Source organism: Sebastes fasciatus, chromosome 3, assembly GCF_043250625.1.
Source record: "Sebastes fasciatus isolate fSebFas1 chromosome 3, fSebFas1.pri, whole genome shotgun sequence".
In the NCBI taxonomy this organism is placed as follows: Eukaryota; Metazoa; Chordata; class Actinopteri; order Perciformes; family Sebastidae; genus Sebastes; species Sebastes fasciatus.
Genome location: NC_133797.1, coordinates 5,678,320 through 5,704,609, shown reverse-complemented (window position 1 = coordinate 5,704,609; position 26,290 = coordinate 5,678,320). Strand labels below are relative to the sequence as shown.

At 42.9% G+C, this 26,290-nt stretch overlaps 1 protein-coding gene across 2 annotated transcripts in view; it reads right to left on the bottom strand.

Annotated features, from left to right (window-relative positions):
- Window positions 1–26,290, bottom strand: part of vegfc (vascular endothelial growth factor c) — a 60,603-nt gene that overhangs the window by 3,518 nt on the left and 30,795 nt on the right. For both annotated transcript variants that reach the window (XM_074628476.1, XM_074628470.1), the window contains 3 exons: window positions 18,527–18,666; window positions 10,713–10,855; window positions 931–1,255 (listed from right to left, as the gene is read on the bottom strand). In XM_074628476.1, coding sequence (XP_074484577.1) covers window positions 931–1,255; window positions 10,713–10,855; window positions 18,527–18,666 — 608 coding nt within the window. The remainder of the gene's footprint in view (window positions 1–930; window positions 1,256–10,712; window positions 10,856–18,526; window positions 18,667–26,290) is intronic.

Sequence of the window (26,290 nt, the reverse complement as noted above, 5' to 3'; positions counted from 1 at the left end):
TTCTACTAGAACATGTTTACATACTTTAATGTTTAAAAAAACTTTATTTTCCTCGTACTGTCTGCTTGAATATACCTGTATTCACCCTCTGTCTGAAACGCTCCGTTTTAGTACATTTCAATGGAATTTCAATGGAATTGCAACAGAATAGCGCTGCTAGGCAACAATTTGGGTCCATGTTTACGTCCTGTCAGTTGATGTTATTTACATACACTGCAACAGGAAATAAACCGGGACACATTTAAAATGTTTACGTTTAAAACTTTGAAATGGTCTAAATATTGTAGATTTGTGACATCACAAATGGACAGAAATCCTAATGGCTTGTTTCAAAAGCTCAGTTTCTGATTACGAGCTGTGTGTATTTCTCTGTGGATTGAGCATTTCGATACTTTCACAGTATTTATATAGAACTTAAACCTGCTTTATAATATAAAAGTCATGAAAATGTCACTTTTTACAATATGGGACCTTTAAGGACGACAAACATTGTATGAAAGTGTTTTTCTAGCACTTTAGTAAAGAAATGTTAAACGTTACTGCGGTTCACTCTCCAGACATGCATGCAAGAGCTTGCCAGCTTTGCCCTCTGCAGCGCGAGCACGCATCCATGGCGTGCATGCAGACGAACAGCGCACTGGACTCCTCGCTCTCTCACCCGGTAGTGGCGTGGAGGGAGACGGGCACCAGGTGCAGAGGAGCCGGTCAGTAGAGTTTCAGGTGCTATCAATCCACTTGACGGAGCCAAGCCGCGCATCCTACGCGGGCAGTGTGGCTGCTCTAAGCTGTTAACACTGACGCCGAAATAAAAAACAACGCAGCCGCCACGCTTCTCCTGACGTTCCGGATGTGGACGAGGTTTAAGGTAAAGTCCTCTCCCGCTAAAAGTGTCAGCAGGTGTTACTGAAACCCTCCACAATCCCTCCTTACCTGCATGTGGCTTGGTGAAACCTCCTTCCTTTTAGGAAACACTTGTTGGGCGACTCGTTACATTCACAGGAACACTTTGTTTTACTGAGGGGCTGGTGCCTCGGACACGTCTTGCTACACGTGCACTGACAGGTCTCCTTATTGAACACGTGGTTCTGCGGGCAGGAGGGAGCAGGCGGGATGTTGCAAGCACACTGGCAGGTGTTGCGGTCGAGGTGTCGGTTAGGGCCACAGTCTTGACTCTGATCTCCACGCCGACACACGCACTGACAGGTTTCGACGTCCAGTTCCTTATCTTGGCCACACACATCTGCTGAGAATATGTCTGTAGAGGTAGAAGGAGAGGGAAACACACACAGATTAGGGGTTTGTATTAAATGAGTGGAGACAGAGAATGTACTGATATCACTTTTCTTTTTACATTTTCCTATGTTTCCAGTGTCTGAAAGTGGGGTCAGCATTCCCCAGCATAGTCAGTCCGTTGTATTGTAATTAAATCCACTAGAAATGATCTCAACAAGATGATATAAATAAAGTAGAACTACCGTACTACCATATCTGTCCAAGATGTCATCACTTCATCATTTTACCCTGTTGGACATTTGTGTGTCATAATTAGCAAATTAATTCAAACATATTTTTCTGAGGTTCCAGTGACCTCTGACCACCAAAATCTAATCAGTTCATCCTTTGTTTGAAGTGAGCATTAGTGCCAAATTTGAAGAAATTCCCTCCAGGCGTTCCTGAGGTATCGCTTTCACGAGAATGGGAAGGACGGACGGACGTTAATTGTTGCCGTAAATTTAAAGAAAACAAATGACAGCCTATGCAAAACACTGTTGTAAACGTTGGCTATTAATGAAAACACAACTACATATAAAAAAAACTGTGTGTGACAGTTGTTTGACGACACTAATAAACTATAAAATTGAGACATTCTTGAAATGAACTAGCAACGTTCTCTCTTTCCTCGGGGAGAACACAGATGGCTCTCTTTCAGCGCTGGTTTGTGTGTCTACAGATGAACAAATACAGATAACAAAGACACGCGGTTTACTGCTGACAAAATGCAAGCTGTGTCTACTCCAGCATGGCAGCATGTAACACAGACTTTAACAACCGAAATCGATGTATTGAGCTTCGATGGAACTTTCATTTCCCCTGAGGACGACTGTTTTCAAGCTGAGAACAAAATCTGCAATACCTCTTCTTAATAATTCATACCCTTAAATTACATAATTCAGGATCAACACACATTGGCCGCACACTGGAATTCCTCGGGGTAAAACCACCAAAACACTGACAATGTCTCTCTCCCTTTGGCTGAATGTTGTAGTTGTCTCCCTCCCTCTGTGTGAACTAGGCCTGCACGATATGAGGAAAATCTGCGATGTGCGATAACATTGTTCAATATTGCAATGACGATATGACTTGCGATAAATAAACAAATATTGGAGTGTGCACATTAGCTATACATATGTCAGCCTGGTTGTCTTTAAATTCAGAACTGGATTACAATTTAATGTGTTAAATATATCTTGGTTAAATGTAGTTTCTTGAGCAGCAACAGTAATGTTTACAACAGCAAAGTCACCATATAAACTCATTAATATCTCACTGGAAACAAATCTAAAATGTTAATAAAATAAATCATACTCCTGAGTGAAGTTTATAAAGAATGAAGAACACAGACATCAGTCAGTATCAGACCTTCCTCCTGTCCTCATCCCTCTGCTGATGTGATTCACTGCCTTCAGGTAATGTTACCGCTGGTAGAGGGAGGAGGGGCTGCTCTGTCTCAGCCAGCAACAAACAAAGTGTACAATCATTATAAGATATGTGTCAAACTAAACTAAACAGTTAGACTACATACAGACAGGTTTTGTTCTAGCGTGTGTAGCCGGGCGTTACGTTGCGCATATACTTAATGATAATAACACGGTGGCTCCGTAGTCTGCACCACAACGGCCTCCAACCTCATCAATAACAGCACAAAATATGGTCCTCTCTCTAGGTTCCATGGTGGAGAGGAGGTCGTGTTGCTCTGGCTCTGGCTCTATCTATTCGGCGTGGAGAGGTTTTCGTGTTGCTCTGGCTCTATCTATTTGGCGTCAAGAGGAGGTTGTGTTACTCTGGCTCTATCTGTCTAGCGTGGAGAGGAGGTTGTGTTGCTCTGGCTCTATCTGTCTGGCGTGGAGAGGAGGTTGTGTTGCTCTGGCTCTATCTGTCTGGCATGGAGAGGAGGTCGTGTTGCTCTGGCTGTATCTATCTGGCGTGGAAAGGAGGTTGTGTTGCTCTGGCTCTATCTGTCTGGCGTGGAGAGGAGGTCATGTTGCTCTGGCTTTATCTATCTGGCGTGGAGAGGAGGTTGTGTTGCTCCGGCTCTATCTGTCTGGCATGGAGAGGAGGTTGTGTTGCTCTGTCTCTATCTGTCTGGCGTGGAGAGGAGGTCGTGTTGCTCTGACTTTATCTGTCTGGCGTGGAGAGGAGGTCATGTTGCTCTGACTCTATCTGTCTGGTGTGGAGAGGAGGTTGTGTTGCTCTGGCTCTATCTGTCTGGCGTGGAGAGGAGGTTGTGTTGCTCTGGCTCTATCTGTTTGGCAATGCTGGGAAGCTGCTTGACATCCTCCTGGATCCACCTTATGTATTATCTTTTTTGTCATATGGATTGTCTATGTTGTATTTTCATTATGTTGTTACTCTGTACACACGACATCTATTGCACGTCTGTCCATCCTGGAAGGGGGATCCCTCCTCCGTTGCTCTTCCTGAGGTTCCTTCCATTTTTTCCCTGTTAAAAGGGTTTTCATGGTTAAGTTTTTCCTTATCCGATGAGAGGGCCGTACTGTAAAGGACAGAGGGTGTCGTATCCTGTACAGATTGTAAAGCCCCCCGAGGCAAATTTGTGATTTGTGATTTTGGGCTATACAAATAAAATTGACTTGACACATCACCACTTCACTCCTTTCATTCCACCCTTCACAATAAACTCCTCAACACATACACTGCACACTGCTTACTATGGTAAATGGACTGGAGGAGCCGGGGATCCAACTGCAGACCTTCCAATTGGTGGACAACCTTTGCTCTACCTCAGCAACAAAAGTCATTCAGAGCCTTCACTAAGAGGCAACTCAACAAAATAACTTACACTTGTTTGTTTGTAACAACTCGCCATCAGCCGACCTAGCGCTCTGTGCTTGTGAAAACATAGCGGCGGTGGAGACTGCGGACAGAGCAAGTTTTTAGTTTCAAAGTGACTCTCCCATAGCCTGGATTCCTCACATTTTTTCCATAACAAAACGATCATCCATTTTCATCTCTACGTCCTTATTCAAAAACAATCCTATCATACCCACTCTGAATGTCGACGTTAGTTTCTGGCCTTTTCACTCATATCAACACGTTTTGGGGAGCTCTGTCACACAGAATTATTTGTGTAATATGTCTGTTATACTGGACTAATGCCATAGTTTGTCAAACCTTACTTGCCAAATTTTGGCTTTATGTCCTCATCTTTCAGGGGTGACTTTGCGGTCTCTCTCCATCATGAGAAGCGTCAGTATTGTGAAAGCCTGCTGCTCCTTACAGTTATGGTTACAAATATGGCCCAGCGGATCCAGAGTGATTTAGGAGGAGTCAGTCCACACATCAACTGAGTAACACAGATTAAAATATACCGCATAGCACCATCCAACTGACATAAAACGTCTTCAAATGCGATTGATATCTCTAAATATAATGAATGTGCTTAACACACAAAAACCCTTAACTCGGCAGTATATATTTTTGGCATCATTGGGCAAAAATTCCATAATAACCTTTCAGCATATTGTAATTCAAGTGTTCTGAGAGATAACTAGACTTCTGCACCTCCTCATGGCTCTGTTTTCAGTCTTTAGGAAATCTAGCCTGTGACTTTGACCAATCACAGGTCATCTCAGAGAGAGAGCGTTCCTATTGGCTGTGATCCGGCTGGTGGGCGGTGCTTGGTATTTCCTCAACCTGATCTCAACATGGCCACAAACTTTCTCATTTTATAGCTAAACAGTACACTACAAGATGTTTCTGAAAACATTTGAGGAGAGAAATAGACATTACAGTAACAGAATATTGATTCATATTTGATCAGCGCTGTTTAGTTTGACTGTTTGGTCAGAGTTCGAAGACAGCAGCTGGACGGCAGACAGATCAGCTCCGAGTGGTTGTTTTCCCCCGGTCTGTGAAATCTTGCAGATGCCGTTAGGAGCACCGGAGGACACCAGAGGAACATGATTTTTTTCAGATTACCTGTCTCATGCACTACCGTCAGGATATAGTGACCGTTTTATAAAAATAACTTTTTTTAATCGTATTTGCTCCATTTCTACCCACTGCTGCTTTCACTATGAGCTTATTTTAATTAGGAAGAAAATTATAGAAACACAATAAACATATCAGCATATTTAATGGTGTTCATTGTTCATTTTAAATTAAACATTTATCTGTAAATCTGTAACGTTCTCTCTGCTGGAAGGGCACTCTGGAGGGAACTTTATCATGTTTTCTGGCATGCTGGGCCACCGTAGAGGGCATGTTTGCTTTTGCAGAGTTATGGGCAGCCCCTTAGTCGAACAGTGTTTTTAAAATAAAGTTAGAGGGACATAATATGTATATTTAAGTAGTCATTATGTGCTGTAAAGCTAGTGGAAAGCCTGCTTGCTCTCCATTAATCTATGCAGTAAATGTCCTATGTCCTGCTATCTTTCACAGATAATTTGCCTTGGCCCTGTAATACATACTAAGTGTGTATTTGTATGTGTGAGTTGCTGTGGAGTCTGGGGTTTATGTCCGCATTCTGCTGTTTGTCCTCTGTTTACACAGAGTCCAGAGTTTTATCATAGCCAAACACACACACTGAGGAACTCTCACACACACACATTAACGCACGCATGTGCGCACGCACGCACACAATATGGGGGGTACAAAGGGACACGGAGGACATGACGCACGCACGCATGCGTGTGATTATTTACTAAAACTCCCACCTGTGTGTGTGTACGTGTGTCTGAGTGAGGTTAGTACAACTCACCCATGCAGACGCACGTGCGTGCGCATGCGTGATGCTTTTAACCCTCCCAACTGACTTTACCGTCTCTCACAGGCTGTAGCAGGCTCAGTTTTAGAGTTAGAGCGAAGCGACAGATATCATATGAAACTAAAAAACCTGAGGAATAATTGGTACCTTGTCGGGAAGAGTGTGAATAATTTTCCGAAAATATGCTAAAGGAAAACTGGCAAAGCCATTTTTACAGGGGTCCCTTGACCTCTGACCTGTTGTGACCTCTAGGATAATCACAACTTCATGAAACTTCACAGCCACAAACTATACACCTAGAGCAGAGAAGTGACATAATAGAGCAATAGCCATCATATACTACCATCATATTGTTCTAAGCCCTTATACACGATTTATTTGAATTCATTCATGTTTATTTCTGATTTATGACTAGAACAACTTGACACACAGTGCTGAGCAGCGTCTCAAATTAATCTTCGGGTTCTCAGCTTTCAGATGATGTACACCACTTCTATGTGACATCTACTACTGACCTGCTATCTCCCCCTAAAGACAAAAACGGGTTTATGTCTCTTTAGTTAAGGCTGACCCAAAGCTTCGACCGTTGCCATGGTAATCAATGTCCAAATCAGTATTCAAGCGTAACATCAGAGCGTTATTTATCCTCCTTCCCGACACGCTAACATGACAAGATTGGTAGTTAGTCTAGTTATGTTTGCACCGGCATTGGTTTGTCTGTCTGTTAGCAGAATTACTCCAAAAGTTTGCGATGGATTTGAATGAAATCTTTTGGAGGGGTGGAGTGTGGCACAATGAACAATTCATTCGATTTCGGTGGCGATACCGATCACGATCCGGATTCAGGAATATTTTTAAGGATTCCGATCAGCCTGAGCATTAAGACCTCAGGGTATAACACATGAGCAGTGTAACTGATGATGCGTTGATGACGCATAACTCCGCTTTCTTCCTTCTGATAGCAGAGAGATACGTGTGTGGCTGTGTGACGAGACTCCAAGGTGTGGCGTGAGCTGCTGGCCATCCGTGGTGAGAAAGATGCTGTAGATGCGGTAGATGACGGGATGAGAGACAACGTAGTGTAACGTTATACAGACATAACGAGGCTGAATGAGAGAGGCATCCGCCGATACGTTACATGGAAACACACCGTGTTAATAATAAGCCGACCACCTCACGGTACCGCCAGCTGTGAGCTGTGATCTGTTTTTAAAGTCTCGCGTTGGCGGCGGTCTACGCTCTCCGAGTGCCATTCTAGTTTCATATGATACCAGTAGTTTCACTCTAAAACTGAGCCTGCTACATCCTCTGAAATACACACACACACACACACACACACACACACACACACACACACACACACACACACACACACACACGGACTCTCAACAAACATATTGCAGTCATAAATACTCCTCAGTGAACACATGAACATTCTCCTGTCACAAAGACTAACATAGAGAGAGAGATGGCTCTACTAACAGTGTGTTTGTTTCAGCGTTTTATGTGTGTGCTCACTACAGGCCTTGGGGACACGTCATCATGCAGCAACAAGCCACACTGATCAGTCATATCTATTGGCAGCTACTGTATTTATTTATTTGTTCTGTACTGTTATCTATAGGTTGATCTGCATCTGCAGTATCGACTTTTCTAACTTTTCTATTTCTTCAATTTCTGAAATCTGACCCTAAACCTCTGACTTTTTTCTGTAAGGTTTGCTTGTACGCTTGTTCCAAGTTCAACAAACTCTCTTGACTGCAAAAGCTAATTTCAACTAATTCCACCGGATCATGAGTCAGTGTGCAGTGGCTGATACTGATATTGCTTTCGGAATATAATGTTTGTTAATGACCTCAAACCTAGTTTGGCATTTCTGTACTGCAATTTCTTCATTCTTATCAGCCGACATAAACACGATACTGATGTATCTGCAACAAGGTTATATCAGCCGATTAATCAGCTGATCGGTCTGGTTCTGCTTTCAATACTGTGTCATCTCAGAGTTGTACCATGAAAAAAATAAAGAGAAAGATTTGACAGGAAGTCCATCAGTAAAACGGGAGGTGGTCAAAGGGATGTGTCAGTCACAGATATGGTCAAGAGAAAACATTCCATTCCAGGTGATGTCAGGCTGTCGGGTGAAACAGGCAGTTCTTTCTTTGGATAGTGACCCGCATAAAGACCTAAGGCAACTGAGTTTTGTAAACTGTGCAAAAACACAGCAATGCTATATCCTGTGACCTTTTCCTTCTCACCACGTGCCTCAACAATTTCAGTGAGGTTGGACCATAGACTGTATATAAGAAGTGGACAAAGTCCCTGTGCCTTCACCCATTGGTTTGTGGACTGCCGTTTTGATGAAGTCGCCATCTTGGTACTTGACCATCGCCATGTTGGTTTTTTGCAACCAGAAGTGACACGAGAGGGTGGAGCTAAGTACAACCGAACGCTGAATAAGACGTTTTTAGGCGACCAAAAAGGTTTTAATTAACTTTCATGAACTGAAAACACACTGTGAGAGGGTTAAAGTTCTAAGACAAAAACACGGACAACTCCCAGACCGGACAACGCCGTGGTAGCGACCTGTCAATCACAAAGTAGCCCCGCCCTAAAGCATCCCCTGCTTTATGGTCAATTTGACTCTAAATGGGACCATAATTTACTAAATGAACATCATGCTGTATTGAAGACGACTTGAAACTAGAGATTGAGACCATAAACTCATGTTTACAATGTTTACTGAGGTAATAAATCAAGTGAGAAGTAGGCTCATTTTCTCATAGACTTCTATACAATCTGACTTCTTTTGGCAACCAGAGGAGTCGCCCCCTGCTGGCTGTTAGAAAGAATGCAAGTTTAAGGCACTTCCGCATTGGCTTCACTTCTCAGACCCCGGAGTTGCATCACTGGGTTGTACAAATGCTACATGCTAACTGAAAAGACACTTTGATACATGTATAAAGCTGGCAGACATGTGCTGCAATGATGACTGGCTCTACAGATGAGGCCCTCCCTCACCACCTGTGCCCACCTTTACTGACGGTTATCTCTAGGCCTGCCGCGATTAGTCGGAGTAATCAACTTCGTTGATGCTAAAAATAAGTCAACATCAGTATTTCAAACCGCATGTTTTTTTTGTTAATGGAGCTGCTAAATGCTTTGCTACTTTGCACGGCAGCTGGATTCTCCCGATGTCACAAGATCACGTGAGAATTGCGGGATCACATATCACACAAATATCCATCAGGTCAGGCTTCAAGTAATGCGTTTGTGTCCGGCAAGCCAGACCAAGCCACCAGGAAGTGCGCCGGTTGTCGATCCCAACTTTCATAGTGGTCAAACGGCGGTACTGCAACTTCTGTGTCCGTCACGTGATGCCATTAGGCCCAAAAATACTTTTTCCCATAGACTTACATTGGAAAAGAGACGTCTGTAACTCAGCGGATCATTTTTTTTTTAGGTGAATCAACTTCCCAGTACGAACACTCTATTAGCCCTTATTTAAAAAATACATTTTTAAAGTTGTAAAATGCATCAATAGCTGAATCCAGAGTTATTTCCCTTCCTCCGTTCATGTGAATGAGACCCAGACCAAGGCTGGAGCGCAAGCCGTGACGACGGCGTGATGTTGGGACCGCGTGACTGAGTCATGTGACCGAGCGGACGCTACTGCGCATGTTCCATGTGCCCATGATCCGGGTACTTTTCCAGACGGAAGTCGAGCCATTTAGGCTTCATGCGCCACTGAGACACTTTCATAGGAATGAATGGGGCCCCGCCTCCAACGCTGTATCCAGTTCTCTTAATACATCCATGAGCCACACCACGGACCAATCAGCATCCTGTGAGGAGGTGCGTGTGAGACGCAACAGTTGACGAATGGTTCATTCAATCACCTGCCATGTATTTCTTTCTTCTTCCATGCCGCAGCACACACAGCCCTCCCTGCTCACCCACACAGAACACGCCGGCAAAGTCCGCAGACTTTTGCCAGGTGACCGCCGGCAAAAGTGGGGAGCACTTTTTGATCCTCTACTCCAATATCTTTATTTAAGATTTTAGGGTATTTCATTTTATATTTTGCTACATTACACAATGACATAGCCTACAGTTTGTCAAAATAAAATGAACTTAAGTGAATATTCAGTTTTTTTGGAGGAAAATGTATCGATTAGATTAACCGACTAATCAGTAAAATAGCCAGTAGATTAATCAATAGTAAATTACTCGCTAGTTGCAGCCCTAGTTCTCTCGTGTATATGTTATTTCAAAAGAGAATGCCGGTTAAAGATTTCCCACACGAGAGCTCCCATTAGCTGTTGTGCATTGAGCGGACAGATGTGGATTTAAGGAATGCCGCCAGTGCTGTAAACAGCAGCTGATGTCATCATAGTGTTTCCACATTAAAGGCTATTTCCTTGTCTACATCATTAATTGCATCTATTTAGGTTTCATAAAGATGTATTCACATGACCACATACAGCTTCCAGTAGCTCTGCCATCTACTACTGCTTATCACTAGTCTGCTGGCAGCGAAGGGTCATTTCTCTGCTATTAGACCTACTGTATATCTATCAGCACAGTAATGTAAAGCAGCTGTAATTGTTGATTTTCTTCCTCTTTTTTAATTTTTTTCCTAGGCTACTGAAGGAAAAATAAGCAAACACAATCTTCTCTACAATGCAAATGTGAAAACACTCACCAAGGTGCTGTTGGGAGGGCCTTGGAGGGGGCAGTGGTGGAGGAGGGGGGTTGTGGTGCACATTGGCGGTCATGCTGACACACCGACACTGCCTGCTGCTCCAAGACTGACCAGGTGGACACGTCCTGTTGGCTATTGGACACCTTCAACAAAGAGAAAGATTAAAATAGACACGAGACGTTTTTGCTTGTTAACCCTAACATCCCCCACAATGGTGTAGCCTCGGGTGTGCTTGTGCCACCCAAAGAGGCAGCTGGCACATCCAAAAATCAGATGCAGAATGAATTTTTGGTTATAGCCTTACTAAAACAAGTTACTATTACTATCCATCCGCAGCTGTTCTAAATTTCTACTAGAGCACTCATTGTGTGCGGCCGGGACCGAGAGAGGCTGCACAGAAAGCTACCGGGGCCGGTAGAAAATGGAACGGCATCTCTTGCTGCATTCACTTGCACTCGGACATTCGAGTTTCGCTCTTGGGAATATCCGACCAGCCACAACTTTTCATGTATATACACCGATCGGCCATAACATTATGACCACCTGCCTAATATTGAGTAGGTCCCACTTTTGCCGCCAAAACAGCCCTGACCCGTCGAGGCATGGACTCCACCAGACCTCTGAAGGTCTGCTGTGGTATCTGGCACCAAGCCATCAGTAGCAGATCCTTTAAGTCCTGGAAGTTGTGAAGTGGGGCCTCCATGGATCGGACTTGTTTGTCCAGCACATCCCACAGATGCTCCATTGGATTGAGATCTGGAGAATTTGAAGGCCGAGTCAACACCTCCAACTCGTTGCCATCCACATGATGTAAAAGAAAATGTGATTCATCAGACCGGGCTACCTTCTTCCATTGTTCCGTGGTCCAGTTCTGATGGTCACGTGCCCATTGTAGGCGCTTTTGGCGGTGGACACATCAGGGTCAGCATGTGCACCCTGACCGGTCTGTGGCTACGCAGCCCCATATGCAACAAACTGTGATGCACTGTGTGTTCTGACACCTTTCTATTGGAACCACCATTAACTTTTTCATCAATTTGAGCTACAGTAGCGCTTCTAATGGACCGGACAACACGGGCCAGCCTTCGCTCCCCACGTGCATCAATGAGCCTCGGGTCTGACCCTGTCGCCGGTTCACCGGTTTTCCTTCCTTGGACCACTTTTGGTAGGTCCTGACCACTGCAGACCGGGAACATTCCACAAGAGCTGCAGTTCTGACCCAGTCGTCTAGCCATCACAATTTGGCCCTTGTCAAAGTCGCTCACATCCTTACGCTTGCCCATTTTTTCTGCTTCCAAGACATCAACTTCAAGGACAAAATGTTCACTATGTTGTCTAATATATCCCCCCTACTGCCAGGTGCCATTGTAACGAGATAATACATGTTATTCACTTCACCTGTCAGTGGTGATGTTATGGCTGATCAGTTGTATAGAGTATACTGAGGTGGCAGCTGGGGTGGCTGTATTAGTGTTAAAAGGTTTTCTATTCACATAAAGGGTCTCTATATCTCAAAGTCCCAGGCTGAATTTCATTCCCATTCCACCCCTGGATCATGTGGCACACACAGTTTTTCTGATGCACACCCACTGTTTTTTTTTGTTGTTTTTTTATGGCTATGCTAGTGATCCCCGGGGGAGGTTTCCTGACTTTAATGAAAAATCACACAGTAGTTGGAATGCTGACACAGGCCAAAGGGCCCTTGCCTATCATACCCTCATCATACCTCCCTATGGACATCAGACAGCCCCACTGAGTAACTGTTTCTTAACAGGAAGCTCAGGATAACGTTCATTTTATTCAAAATAAAAGCCCCTAACTCTCACTGTTTGTTAATAAGCAACTAGGGAGGGACCTATTGTTTAGTTCATTCTGACCAAATGCTATTTTCTGTCTAACGACTTACAGTTTAAAAGGTTCATCCACCCAAACAATTTCTGACCAACAACTTATAAGGCCACAAGCTTCCAGTACTTCACACCTGCATATTATATTGCTACTTACCAATGACAATAACAACAACAACAAGCTCAACACATTTTCAAGCTTTTAAGCTGAAACACTCCAGCAGAATAGTCAGCAAATCAGACGATCAAACTTTCAACTGCGTATCCACCTTATTCTCGGGGGTGTTACTGTAGAAATGATTGTGGGATTAACTTTCGGCGCTTCTTTCAAAATGCTCATATTTTCTTTCATATGCGATTAATAACAGAAGTGTTTATTAGTTCCAACCAATGTATAGCTCCATTAAACAATGTTTGAATATGAACACAATCAGATGCTTCCATCTAAAGTAAAAAGTATCTAGTACTGCCATTCTCACTAAGAATAAAAACCATTCATTGGCCCAATTGGCCGATTTGAGCACAATTAGCCATTAGCCTGTTTAATTCCCATTGTAGGCTGGTCAAGCTGCATGAGAATACATTCAGCTTTGATTGTCTATTTAATTTAATCGTTCAAGACTACTGAATCCCTCCAGCTCTCACCAATCCTCCATGTAAAACTGTTGGAAACTGCTGCCAATGTACACTACCAGTGCCAAATGGCAAACGGCCAAACCAAAATGAGTGGTGGTGAAGAGTGTATCAATCCAAAGCGAGTCTGATATTTTTTGGACTTAGATTCAACAGATGGGCAGCACTCCAGAGGGATCCCCAAGTTGTTCTGCGTCTGCAGAATGTGCAAGTGGGAAACTGTTTGCTAACAGGTTACCCACGAGAGCTTGATAAGTTGATACACTACAAGGCTTGTTGCTGTGAGTCCAATAAATCCAGTCTAATCTCATTTGAGAGACTCATTTTCATCTTCAAATGGTTTATAGCAAAGTCTATTTAACACTAAAACCAGTATCAACGATGCCAAACAAGGCATCATCTTTCTATCTGATCTTCAGGAGTTGTCTGGGTCAGAAACTGGGCACTTCCTCAGATCTGTATGCGTGTGAAGGTTAACTCTCTTAACCCACTGCCCATGATAAGCCATTTGAGGGATTGTAGACAAATAAACACCTTGATCAAAGAAAGATTTCTTGGATCAGCTTCAATCAGATGGTCATGAGGGAGAAGGAAGTATCAAGAGTATCTTTGATGAGACATCTCTGGGATTTCTACCGCTTCATGTCACTGTTTGGAATCAGAAATGCTTATGTATAGTAGCAGGCCTTCTAATGCCACATTTATATAGCTATAGAAATGAATAAAATACTTCAGTATTGAATATAATGCAGCAGAACCAAATGAAGGGATTATGGTTGTACTTCTCTCCCCTATTGAACAGCTAAAACAATGTGTCACTTTTTGTTGAAGGGCAACAAGCTAAGCTAAGATCATGAACATGGTGAAAATTATACCTATAACATGAGCATGTTAACGTTGTCACTGTGAGAACGTTATGAGGCTGACTTCAGCATTTAGCTCACTGCACCACTGTGCCTAAGTACAGCCTCGGAGCCACTATGAGACTGGAAGGAAGCAGATTGTAGGCAAATAAACATCTCCATCAAAGACAGGCCTCTTGGGTCAACTTCAGATAAGTGGAGGAGAGTTAGTGAGTATGCAAACTGCAAACGGGGAGAGAGAGTAGGGGGTATGACATGCAACAAAGATCCTGAGGCGAACCTGGAACGTTACGTTTATATGGCATGCGCTGTAACGACTAGGCTACCAAGGCGTGTGATGAGAGCTGTTTGAATTCTCTAAATGTTAAGGAAAGGTGCTTCAATGCTTCCTTTCTTATCTCCTTTAGCATAGGATACACTGGACCATCCTTTACCAAAGGAAAGGATGACCTGTGTCACTAACATCCGCCGCCATCGCATCATCACTACTGAGCCTACTGTTAGTGCAGTCGGATTCTCTTAACACCACGGTTGTCTTTTCCTAAGTCCTTGTGAATTCCCCTTCACATCTTTCCTTGATCTCGTGACGTTTTCCTTCAAGGTCAAGGAAAAGTGTTAGTTAGTTTGACCGTCTGGTCGGAGTTTGTGTGTGATTGACAGCTCTCATAGACGGCAGCTGGATGGCAGACTCCAGATCAGCTCTGACTGGTTGTTTTCCTCCGGTGTGTAAAAACCTGCAGTTGCCATTAGGAGCACTTCATTTCTACCCGCTGTAGCTCTAAAGGCAGGGTTGGTAAAGATTTTAGAATTAGTTTTTGTTTTATTAGTTGAAATTCTCATTACATCACAAAAGCAATAAATAAATGAAGTGCTCTGACAAAAAAAATCAATCTGGTATTTGTGGCTGTCGCAGGACTGTAATAAACCCGTTCAATCATTTCATTCGGTGGGAAATTGTGAAATGTAATGATTGGACGGGCTACCTGTCTACCTACCTGTCTACCTGCGCACACTCTGCCTGTTCACTCATTGTGGGTCACCGGAGTCTTCCACAAGTTGCTAGCTTGACAGCTGCGAGTACTAACAGCAGTTTTGTTCGTCGTTTACGTTCATAATGATAATTGTGGGGGAGCGGCTTTGGAGGGAGGCCTGAAGCGATGGACCGTCAGTGTTGCCGACTTTCTCGCAAGGTTTATACGGGGCACACACTACACGAGAATCAAGCCGATTTGTGGCCCGGTTCCCCCTCCCCGACAATCGTCAGCAAAGCCCTGATTGTTTGATGGTTCTAAAGATGATCTTTCCAGATGTTCCTGTGGTGTGAGGTATGTTTAGAGTGTTTTTTACATCCCCGATCGGCTCGGAAGTCCATCCTGGTTGCACCGATCTCAAATAGTAAATATTAAACATGTTCAGTATTTAGGATGGGATATCCTGTTGCGTGTGTGGGGAACCCCGAGGACAGCCGATGACGCAGTCACGTGGGAAAGAACGAAAGCCAATTGAGAACCAAGCTGACTGAAGAAGGAAGGACGACCACCGCCATCATGGCGGCCGCGACTAATGCATAAGCTAATGCAAAACGTGAAGCATAAAGTAGTAGTAAGATGGAGCTCAGAAATGGAGGACCAACTTGTTGATTAGTGTTTATTTAACGTGTCTCCATGACTTCATCCATCCAACCCTCATGCATTTTCAGTACAAAGTAAAAACTAACATCACCAATTCTTCCTGCCCGTCGTCCTCCATGTTTGTTTACACTATTGTCACGTTTGATCGCGAGAGATTTTATGAGATTTACGTTTTTTCTTTTAGTGTGCGGTGTGCTGTTTGGGCCAAATCATTGCTCTCTACACACTATATACAAAACTGTTAAATTTAAAATAACATGTTGTTATGTGTGGAGTCTCTCACATTTTCAACATCTGTTAAGATTTGAAAATCTTTTAGTGTGGGCCAGCCTTTAGGGACTTTTGGAGCAAGTCAGCAGCTAGTCCTGCTAGCTACTTTCAATGGAAAAGAGTTGGCAACACTGGGCTGTTTTTTTCGGCTGGATCATTTTAAAGATCTAGTGTGTTCTTGCTGGTTTCTCAAGATCCCCCTCCCTGCCTTTAATGATTAAAGAAAATCACAGCAGGAAAAGGATGAAGCATGGAAATCTGACACACATACACACAGAAAAAAAAAAGATTATTATCAACCACATATTTGCTACAACTCTGGTTTAGTCATTCTACAAGAAATGAGCAGGCTGATAGTTATCAGCTGATGTGTCACTGTGAATGTGAGCTGTTCACTATTGAATCATGGTGATTTAACGATCTCTCAGATGGTGGTTTGGATTCTCTTGTCAGTATTAGTTTTACTTTTAGGTTTTACTCTCCAGGTTTATTGTTGAGCTCTGGAACAAAGTATCATCGCTATAATAAAGTCTAAAAGGGCAGAAACAGGTTGTAAACAAACCTCTTTTTTTTATCTAAACCACTTCTGTGAAGGTGAAATGAAATGTTACCACACCTAAAAAATATAGGTTACTGCATAAAGAAACTAAGTAGGGCAGGTCAAAGTTGGATCAAGAAGTCGTTCTACAAAATTGAATGAACAGATTGGGCAATGATTTTAACATTTGTCTTTTTGTTTTCTCCTCCAAATAAGTATGGTGAAACCGTTTTTATAACTACAACAAAATGGTGAAATCATGACACACAAATGTGAAAATGGTCTGGCTAAAAGGCAACAATTCAGGACCCGTTGACTTGGACACAGAGACAGACAGCAGGCGGTGTGTTCGCAGACGGACAAATTGTTTGAAGATGTGAAAGAGTCTGGCGATGACAAGAGACACGGTGTGGTTTCAATTAGAGCTGCAGTAGACGCATAAACGGACGTGCTCACCAATGGGGTGGGAGAGTGGGGGGCGCTGAGAGGAAAAATAGCAAAGTGAAAGAAAAAGATGGAGAGAGAAAGGCTGCTGCTGTGTGACTGGTGTGTTTCTTTCACTTCACCTCGCCTAATGTGAAACATACGTGTGCGTCATCACGCTCATGTGTGCGTATTCTTACATGTTGGATGATTTGTAGGTGTGAACATTTCTACAATGCGTTTTCCTTTTCCAGCCGCAATCTGACACGTTGTGTTTAGCGCCACGGCTTTGTGTGTGTGTGTGTGTGTGTGTGTGTGTGTGTGTGTGTGTGTGTATGTATGTGTGTGTGCATGTATATACCAGCATGTATCGGCATTCCTCTAACGTCACAAGTGGTCCTACTCTCTCTCTCTCTCTCTCTCTCTCTCAAACACACACACACACACACACACACTCCATAGCATCAAGGTCTATTAACATCACTGATGTGGATTGTGTGATCCACAACATCCAGAGAAAAAAACTAAACCACAAAAAACTGTAGATATTTAGGGAGTGCATACAATAGATATGTTTAATGAATCAGTTTGAAAGTCTGAAGTTTTCTAAATGCATATGATTTCTGAGCAAGTGTTCGATTCGCCATCTAACATTGTAAAACTGTCAATATTCAAAATCTACACAGTTGATTTCTCGCCTCAAAAATGTTCACAAGTGACTTTAGTGATGAAATAGCTACGAAAAATTAAAAAAACTAGCCGTTTTTGACTGCTGTTGTTGTGACCGAAGACTGTACTATTCCAGCGCTTTGCGTTGAGGGATATAGTTGGCGAGGTAGACTGGAATGTATTAAGAGACCTGGATACAGCGTTAGCGGCGATGCCCCGTTCATTCCTATGAAAATGTCTCGGTGGAGCATGAAGCCTAAATGGCTCGACTTCCGTCTGGAAAAGTACCCGGATCTTGGGCACATGGAACATGCGCAGTAGCGTCCGCTCGGTCACATGACTCGGTCACGGGGTCCCAACGTCACGCCCTTTTAAATAAGGGCTATTAGAGTGTTTGTACTGGGAAGTTGATTCACCTCAAAAAAAATTATCCGCTGAGTTACAGACGTCTCTTTCCCAATGTAAGTCTATGGGAAAAAGTATTTTTGGGCCCAATGGCATCATGTGACGGACACGGATGTTGCAGTACCGCCGTTTGGCCACTACGAAAGTTGGGATTAACGACCGGAGTTCTTCCTGCAGGCTTGGTTGCATACTGGAGATTGTTTCCAAATCGGTACGACAACCGGGTATTTTTGGCATACTGTAGATTTTGCTTTGGTTCACATACTACATACTAAATTTTGGCCAAATCAGTACTACTAGTATAGTATGACATTTTGAATACAGCCACAGACACATGCAAGCACACACACAGAGAGAGAGCTCTGAGGAGATAGGCGCCAGACAGAGGTCTCCTTTGGGTCTGAATACTGTGTGCAAAGCCGGCAAAACTGTCGGCAAGGTGTGTGTGTGTGTGTGTGTGTGTGTGTGTGCGTGTATGTGTTTGTGTGTGTGTGACCCGCAGAGACAGAATGATGCAGTGAGCATGAGCACTTACTCAGGCAGGGATCTCCTGATGATGCTGTGAACTTGTTTGTAGACGTCCAGTTTGGAAAGACAGCTGCACTGGGTGTGGTTGGCCACACTGATGGTCACCGGCTTGGTGCCTTGGGTGATCGGCACCGTGATCTCAAACAGCTGCAGAAAGATCAAACAAGAGAAGAGTCAGGGAGAGACAAGGTGAATCGAGACGAGGCGCAAAAAGGATAGTGACCGAGAGGAATGGCAGCGCACTTTTTGTGTTTGTCAAGGCCAGCGGCACGGGTGAAAATGATACTGAAATACAAGAAATAAAAGTAACAGTAAAGAAAATGTAATTTTACGAGTTGTCTTTTCATCCTTTAATTGATTATGTCACCTTCAATTAGATTCAAATGCGTTCAATTCAATGTCCCTACTACCAAACTGAGAGGAAGATGTAATAGGAGAGACTTCAGAGATTAGGTCCAAAGCACACTGGAGCACACAGATTTTATTTACTCAACTTCATTGAAGACTAGCATTTTGACGCCGTCTTAATCAGAATCAGAGTGGGAAGAAGTTTTATTTAGGGCTCTACGAGTTCCTATAATAATCCAGTTCACCATCCACAACTTTTTTGATAAGAAAGTCTTGTTTTCTGTCCCACCGTTGTACATCAGACATTAATCTTGTTGCCATAATCTGAACCAAACTTTACTTTACTGTGGATAAAGCTGTGTCTACTGGGTGAGGAATGTATCATGAAAATGAAGTAGACCACCACATTCTCCCTCCCGACTTGTTAAATACCGACGCTTGGTCAGTGGCCCTATGCTTCAAACTATGACACTCTAGATACCCATCTAGTGTCAGTTTGAGATGAGTCAGTTTCCGCTTGTTACATCCATAAGAGTCTTTTCAAAATAAACTTCCAACATAGGTTTGCTTAGTTTTTAGGTTTACTCACACAACAAATGACTTAAAGGACCAGTGTGTAACAATTAGGGGGATTTATTGGCAGAAATAGAATATAATATTAATAAATATGTTTTCTTTGGTGTATAATCACCTGAAAATAAGAATCATTGTGTTTTCGTTACCTTAGAATGAGCCGATTATATCTATATAGGGAGCGGGTCCTCTTAACGGAGTCCGCCATGTTGCACCGCCATGTTTCTACAGTAACCCAGAACGGACAAACCAAACTCTGTTAACTATTCCTGCTAGAGCCAGAGTCGATTACGTTACTCGCTCCCGTCGTCGCCGCCGCCGCTCTCTTTCTCTTGCTTCATCACTCACTTCCCACGTACACACACTTTAAGCACTCTGCTCTCACAACTGGCTCTAGAGAGGGCCGTTTGCGTTTTCGCGTCGGCCACCGTAGAGATCCTACATGCGTAAGCTACATAACAAAACTATGGTAAAATAAGTCAACATTGACTTTGTTTTCTCATTTTACTCTGTCAGCAGCTCCTGAGAAACATATATTGGCGTTTACTTTTTCACCAGGACTCCAGTGATATGATAATGTCAGCTTGACGGAGGTGATAATATGTCTGTGGCCACAAATCCAGTAATGCAGTTTCTATGGGTGACAATTAAATATATTTTAAATTACTGTTGTGAAAGTCCTGGGGCCCACTTCAACCCATTCAACTGGCCTATAGACTTTGAATTCACTCAATAAAGGTAGTCTATCACAAGAAGCCACTATTTCACACATTCTTTTAACAAGGACCCTTCAACAGAGAACCCTGAACTTGGAGTTCAACCTGAAGCTTGAATCACTGGGGGAAATGAGCACATTTTATACTGAAAACAACGAGTGACGATGTGAAGGATTACCACTTGAAGAACAAAAAGAGTATAAGGAGCTGGGCTTGTTTTTTTCACATGGCACTGATGAAATACTTACACAAGACTGCTGCGCAGAATAGAACAGAAACAGCCTGACAGCCACTTCATTCTTTCAATCACAGAGTTGAACAGCATGAATAGAAACAAATTAGTCTCAATGACTCCTATTCAAGACCCTTGAACAGTTTAAACAGTCTGTTTCCCACTCATCCTAATGAGGATATCATTAAGGCTGACCTCAGTCTGTTTGACCTGGTAAAGAGCTCACCATGGTTACGGAACACACACACACATAAAGAGAGCTCTTTGAGATCACAGTGACCACCAGTGGGTTGAAAAGTTCACCTGCACACATTTCTTAAATTTGTGGGGATGTTTTGGCTTGTATATCTGCTTAGGCTTAGGCTTCCTGTCAGTGACGATAACCAAGGCCCTGGTGTTTCGAAAGACCAATTTCCAGCAGACCACGGGACTCCTCAACACTGCTCAAGTGTCTTTTAACAAAATACTGTGTCCCTAAACAAACTGCAGTGTTGCTGTTGTTTTGTCCTCTATAAGTGGGCAGAGGAAAAGAAGATTGTAGAGATATTATAAAACTTTATTGATCCTTGAAGTGGTCTTAGTGTGTTGTAACAAATTATAATAGCACATGACACACAAGTAAGGTGTTGATGACTAAACAGCAAGTTACCATCGTGGCGCTCCTTTAGTTTAGTGGGGTATTTACTGACGCTGTCACAGCGGAGTCCATTTGAATGCACTGGTGTTACTTAACACCTCATGTTGAGCTATTTCAGGTGTATGGAAAGCAACAGAGAGCTTTCTGTTACTGAACTTGAAATATGGGTTTGTTACAGTATGTTCCCCTGTTTAAGGTCCAGGGTGATGGAGGGAGTAACGATAAAATTTACCCAGGAAGAGAGAGAGACGAGCAACGGATGGGTGTAAACAAAATGATGCAATTTATTAACAAATGAAAAATGTACAAAAACCAACTTAAATCTTTCTATGAACAAAAAGCGTAATTTAAAGCTACAGCTCAACTTCTAAAGGTAAGGATATGCATTTATGATTGTGCTGCTATCGCTGTGCTGTGTATATTGTATTTTTATGACCTGAGTATTGCACAGCGATTCGATTTGTGTCTGTGTAAAGAGTTGTGAATTTGCCTGAGTAAGACAAGGCGCTCTATAGATGTTGTACCTGTAGGTTTAAAAAGCTAAAAGCTGTTACCAGCTAGCACATGCACTGAATGCCTATTTCCTAGAGTAAAGGCTGTGTGTGTGTGGGTGTGTGCCAGTGCACCCCGAGTGTGTGCGTGTGGGCCATGTAATATTCCCAGCACAATTTTACACGTGGCACTAAATTACTTTTTTTCTGGTAAAGCATGATGAGTTAGGGCACACAAAGAGTAGCCTACTGGCTGCCAGTTTAGTTCCATGGTGGAGAGGAGGTCGTGTTGCTCTGGCTCTATCTATTTCGGCGTGGAGAGGTGGTTGTGTTACTCTGGCTCTATCTATCTGGCGTGGAGAGGAGTTTGTGTTGCTCTGGCTCCATCTGGTTAGCGTGGAGAGGAGGTTGTGTTGCTCTGGCTCTATCTGGTTGGCGTGGAGAGGAGGTTGTGTTGCTCTGGCTCCATCTGGTTAGCGTGGAGAGGAGGTTGTGTTGCTCTGGCTCTATCTGGTTGGCGTGGAGAGGAGGTTGTGTTGCTCTGGCTCTATCTGGTTGGCGTGGAGAGGAGGTTGTGTTGCTCTGGCTCCATCTGGTTAGCGTGGAGAGGAGGTTGTGTTGCTCTGGCTCTATCTGGTTAGCGTGGAGAGGAGGTTGTGTTGCTCTGGCTCTATCTGGTTGGCGTGGAGAGGAGGTTGTGTTGCTCTGGCTCCATCTGGTTAGCGTGGAGAGGAGGTTGTGTTGCTCTGGCTCTATCTGTTTTTCCTTATCCGATGAGAGGGTCGTACTGTAAAGGACAGAGGGTGTCGTATCCTGTAGAGATTTTAAAGCACCCAGAGGCTAATTTGTGATTTGTAATTTTGGGCTATACAAATAAAATTGACTTGACTTGACTAGCTGATCATGTTTTCTCGTCTCTACTTTAGTTAATCTTTCTCGTTAGATTTGTTTTGTTTGTTGTGTATCTAATGTGTAAAGTTACATTTTGGCTGCGGGTGGTTTCATAAAGTGCTAAAAATGGATAGGGTTATTCCTCTGAGGTGTACTAATGTGCTCACTAAATTTCATGCAAGGCTGCCTGATATTTTTGGTGTTCAAATGGAAATCTTGGCCTGATGATGGTGTTGAAGGAATGGCTAGAAGGTCAAAAACATTAGGATTCATCTAGGGACCATTAATATACACAGCAAATTCATTGGCCAGCTGGCAATTACTTGTCAATATATCTTGCTCTGGACCGGAAAGTTGGAAGGAGGGACAGGCCAGCTGACGTTACCATTGTTGGGCCCCATTGCTAGTGGAGCAAAAAAAAATCATATTTCTAATACAGCATATGTGAGGTAGTAAAGGTAACACTGCCAACTATGACAAAACCAGAACACATAAGTCAAATATAGAAGAGTGAAAGATGGAATAAAGCAGGGTGTTGAAGAAAAAGTGGTACACACTGCAGAGTGAAGCTACATGACTGCACAGGTGTTGAGCTAAACCCTTATGGAGAGAAGCACTAGACAGGCATAAATGCTTAAACACACTTACAGTCAGTCAAGTTGCAAATTATACAGTTTAGCAAAACTTCTATTACCTGAGAAGTGTTGAACCTCTCAACGATTGCCAGCTGCTTCGAGGCACTGCCAAAGCAAATCAGCACAACGAAACTTTAAGGATGACGAAAGAAACCGCAGAACGCTCTTAAAAGAAACAGCCACATTTGACACTTCACCTTTCCACACATCCCCTTTTGACACAAATTATTTACAATCCCATTCAAAAAGTCATTAGAATTCAGATGAACTGTAAATTGTCTATCTAGTCTGCCATCATTTGAATGACGTACTATGTAGCCAGTGTAAATCTCCAAACTCTGGCCAGTAGTCTGAGATTGTAGCCAAAAACAACAGTTAGGAAAAACCAGCGGAGTGAAAGAATGTGTTGTGAAACCTCAAAAAGACTGTGGCCTTGTTACTGCTGCCAGGTGAAAGCCTTTTAGCTTCAACCTTGGCCTCCTTTTTTCTTACCTCAACTTAACGGATCTGTAGTCCAATAATCATTCAAACACCTTTGTCCAATTTTCAAAATGTGCAACAAGGCTGAATTTTTAGTCTGTTTGTTTAACCGACTTTTTGAAGATATTTGGTTTCCCAAAAACAATGGTACGCTCTTTCTGTGGAGGACAAAACAGCAATACAAAAGCATTTTCAGACACCAATGTACCAGTCAAACACCCTAACCATCTAAATCTGATCTGCTCTGAGGTACAGTGCCAACAGCTCATAGCTCATCAACAGTCATCTCAATCCTCACAGGGAAAAGACAAAACTACTTTGATAGTTAGCTACCACTTGGTACAGTTATTTTACACTGTTAATATGATGCCTCTTTTCATTTATCGTAGCATGCGTGCTAGCATATATAGATGGTTACTGCAAATGTTGAAACAAGAGTAGGCCTGTAAAGCTTCAATAATCAATGTCTGGCCAATGTCTGGTCAGAAAATCACAAAACAAGCTGACAGAAACACAGCCAAATCATTGCCAGCCGTCTCATAAAATAAGGAATCATCCCGTAATTGGAAACTAAAAGATGTGTTCCTATCTGCTGATAGATAGATAAAGATAGAACTGATAAGGGACGCACTTTGTTTCGTATTTTTGAGAATCAACTCAGTGCAAATCTACTGGAGAGACATCTTACAGTTCCTGTTTCTTACTTATATTTCAGGACATTGTTAACATGTTAGCAAACATATTGGCATTCACTTGGAATTGTGTTTGTGGACACATGATGAAGCTCAATCCAATATCATTTTTAGCTATGTTTTTTCTCAACCAACTTCTGAGAAGCTAGCTATTTAGCTGCTAGGTGTCTGATTTTCTTCACTAGCCAGTCGCTAACAGTGTCTGTCTGCCTTTTGGTGCAGTGTAGGTAGTGTAGAGTGGGTTTGGCCTATACAGTATGATAAACTGTTGATGCTCTCTACAAAAGTTGATAATAATTATTTGATTCAATGTTAATGTCAGATTAACACAGGTTTAATGTGCCAGTATTGTGCCTCTCACTCAGCTCACTGCATACCAAAGCATTAGCATGGATCCTCTTCTCTTTTTACTTTCCTCCATTCTGCTGCTTACGTACTGTTGACACATGCACACTCACACACAAACCCTCATACATGCACACGAGTATAAACACAAAAATGTATTTGCACATGTAGGTCTACAAACACACACACACAGCCAAACAATTCTGGCCAGTAGACTTCCCGCTCTGATTGTAATCAGTTTGAACAGAGCATCTAACAAAAGAGCTATCAGCCCAGACCGCCACTGCCAGTTCATTAAGTTAACACTTATGGGAAATGAATAAAGCAGCTGGGCTGAAACAATAAGCCATCACACACTGCAGGAGCAAGTCCATTAACAACAGCCACCTGGAAATGAACTAACCAGCTATAGAAGGACTTACCCTCTGTTTCAAGGCACAGCTGAGTGGTGATTGAGGTGTACTGAAATACCTCAAGAATACATGTTTCACAAGGAGCTGGTGGTTAGACTGGCAACAGGCAGCCATGATGCCATTTTCATCAGGTGCAAGTCCATTTTTAGCACTTTTTTGGGCCAAACAAACCCTTCCCCCCACCCATCCATGAAGAGCATCTTAAGATTCAGAACCCTACAGGGCAGCCATTGAATCTACTATTCGTTATGGCATCACAACATGGTTTGGTCACCTGCCTGTTAAACTCAAATCACAACTACAAAAACCTGATCAGAAGTGCTGGAAAAATAATTGCTGTGCTGCCTCCGTCTTCTCTCCATATTTGAGGACACGGTGAGGAAGCCTTAAAAGCCTTAAAATCACCTGTGACCCACACCACATCCTTCACAAAGAATATGAGTTGATGCCTTCAGGCAGAAGGTACAGGTTACCAAACATAAGGTTGAACAGGAATAAAGCGTCCTTTGTTCCATTATCAATCAAACTACTGAACAGTAAGAGATGAAGTGAGTGCCTGCATGGTCCCACTCTGTATCCAAGTGTGCCAAAGGTGCGAGCCTGGCCACAAAATTACCAAAAGTGTGTTTGGCATGCCTCCAACCAGGGTCTGAAATTAGCCTCCGCCACCCACCAAATACTGGTAAATTGTTGGCAGTGGTGGATAAAATTGTCAGGACATCCGCCGCTTTGGCAGACAGGGAAAACACTAGTGATACAAACAGAGAACCGGTTCCCATTGGTTCCTAATTGTCCGATTCCTTGGCATCTTACGCCGACAGGTACGCATGCACAATGATGCGTTCGCACGCTGTATCATTCAGTTTCTTTGGGACTGGAACAACGGCGGAGAGAAAAAAGAGCTCAAAAGCATGGCGCTACTACTATTAAACCTGAGAAGATGTGAACAACAAATCTGTGTTGTAATCAACAAGATGTGAGTTAGTAACATTACCTGTTAGCAGCCGGTGGGCAGCACAGTCCTGCTTGGTTAAATAACAGAGCTACTAACCTTAATGGAGGTGCCATTGAGTTACAATTATGAGGCGTTCAAGCTCTGCTCAATAAAAATAACTTCTGGGTGAAGGTAAAATACAACGTTATCAAGATGTGTTCAAATATAATCTTGTAAAATTTAATTTTTGGCGAGAAACGTGAATAAATCCAGTTGTTTGTAGGAAATGTTTTCACAGCAATATATAGTAGATAGATAGAGAGGGAATTATGACCTGTTTAACAGCTTGCCAAGAATTTTTTTAATAAAAGCAAATATTTAAAT